Raw genomic sequence first — 1,922 nt, 5'->3', positions numbered from 1 at the left:
GCCACCACGCCCAGCTAATTTTTGTATTTTTAGTAGAGACGGGGTTTCACCATGTTGGCCAGGATGGTCTCGATCTCTTGACCTTGTGATCTGCCTGCCTCGGCCTCCCAACGTGCTGGGATTACAGGCGTGAGCCACAGTGCCCGGCCGACCCTCTCCATCCTTAATAAATTCCATTGTCACAATTTTATGCTGGATATTGAACTGATTCCATCCTTTCTACCTACTGGCCCTAATTTTGCTTCCTGGACTCATAACAAACAAGCTGATGTCCTTATCAGGACAGTCTTTCAGGTCCAAGGTGCTAACCATGACACAACCGAACCCCCTTTAGGACAGTCTTTCAAATACCTGAGGATAACGCAGTGGCACTGTCCCTAAATCCTTGCATAAGAGGCAGGGTTCAATCCATTCCCTTGGCTTGTGACCAAAGACTCATTGTTAAATTCATTTATTGCATCGTAGGATAAATATTTATTGAATACTCTTCCTAGGAGGCACTGCCTTAAGTGCTGGGTATACAGCAGGGAACAAGACAGACACAGTCCCTCCCCTCACAGAGCTCTCAGTTTAGTGGAGGAAGCAAACACTAAGCCAAGAAACAAATTAATAAAATTATTACAAACCGTGATGGGGCCATGAAGAAAATAACCAGGATAGAGAATAAAAGGGAATGGAATATGAACGGTAACTTTAGCTACGGTGTTCAGGGAAGGCCTCTCTGAGGAGGTGACATTTGAGCTAAGACCTGAAGGATGAGAAAGAGGCATCTAGGGAAGAGCTAGAAAAAAAGCACCCCACGCAGACGGAACAAGTTAAGCGCTTGAGAGAGCAATGAGCGTGGGGTTTTCGAGAAACTGTCAGCAAGCCAGTCAGGCTGGAGCAGGGCGAGGGAGAGGGGTGGGAAATGAGGCTGGAGAAGCGGACGGCAGCCAGGATCATGCGGGGCCTTGCAGGCTCTGGGAAGGAGTCTGGATTACATCCGAGGTGCTGCGGCCAGCCGCGGTGCGTTGTATAGAGGGGAGTGAGCCTGCAGCCGCAGAGCTGTCCGGAAGGCCGAGCGGGATGAATGGTGTTTGCCAGAGGTTCATCCCCAGGGCGGGATGCACGGCGGCGGGCTCCCTCGGCCGGCCCGCCGCACCCCCGCCCCGCCCCGCTCACCGAGCTGTACCAGCGCGTAGAGGAGGCCGGCGATCGACACCAGGAAGTAGGCGAGAAACACGTTCTTCAGCTTCAGCTTCATTGCCGCGCCGCGGCCGGCGCCCGAGCAGGCGGGGTCTGGAGGGGACTAGGGGTTCCCGCCCCAACCCCCGGCGCCTGCCCGCAGACCCCGCCCCTGCAGCAGCTCCGCCCTGCGTCCCGCCTTCCTCACGCTATCCTACCAGCTCTAGGCTAGGACTAGCAGCTCCTCCCGGGCCCGCTTCCGGTCATCTGTGCCCCCTGGTAGACCTGATTTCCGGTCTCACCGCCAGGTTCCTGGAACCACGGGGCGGTGACGCCATATCCGGCGTGCCAAACGTGCGTGGCCGGCAGTCAGAATCTCGGGTAGGTGCACGTGGCATGTACCTCGAGGCCTGCCCCCTGATCACGGAATTGCACGAGAAAGCCAGTCCTAGCGCCCGGATCTTCACCTTATTCATCCATCCAGTCACACCACCCAATAGCAGTTGCTCAATACTCATTACACAAATGAATGAAATTTAACGCCCACCCCATGATCCTCAGGGTGTCTCTCCTGGAATCCTCACTATAATCCTTTGAGATAGGTAAGAAACTAAAGTTGACCAAAATTGTATCATTGCCATAGGGCAGTTTTGCGTCCTTTCTAGACACCTGAGTCCAGCATCTCTAGTGTTTCCTCTGGCCCACCTTTCAATAGATGACAACAGGGGTCCCAAGGAATTTTTTTTTTTTTTTTTTTT

At 53.7% G+C, this 1,922-nt stretch overlaps 1 protein-coding gene across 1 annotated transcript in view; it reads right to left on the bottom strand.

Annotated features, from left to right (window-relative positions):
• B3GAT3 (beta-1,3-glucuronyltransferase 3) overlaps nt 1-1,454 on the bottom strand; it is a 7,749-nt gene extending 6,295 nt beyond the window's left edge. The window contains exons 1-2 of the mRNA XM_037729713.1: nt 1,162-1,454; nt 561-748 (exon numbers count right to left, since the gene is read on the bottom strand). Coding sequence (XP_037585641.1) covers nt 561-748; nt 1,162-1,243 — 270 coding nt within the window. The 5' untranslated portion in view covers nt 1,244-1,454. The remainder of the gene's footprint in view (nt 1-560; nt 749-1,161) is intronic.
• Nucleotides 1,455-1,922: the final 468 nt, after the last annotated feature.

Source organism: Cebus imitator, unplaced genomic scaffold (genome assembly GCF_001604975.1).
Source record: "Cebus imitator isolate Cc_AM_T3 unplaced genomic scaffold, Cebus_imitator-1.0 Scaffold316, whole genome shotgun sequence".
NCBI classification, from domain to species: domain Eukaryota; kingdom Metazoa; phylum Chordata; class Mammalia; order Primates; family Cebidae; genus Cebus; species Cebus imitator.
The sequence above is the reverse complement of the archived record's forward strand: the minus strand, read 5'-3'. Positions and strand labels throughout refer to the sequence as shown.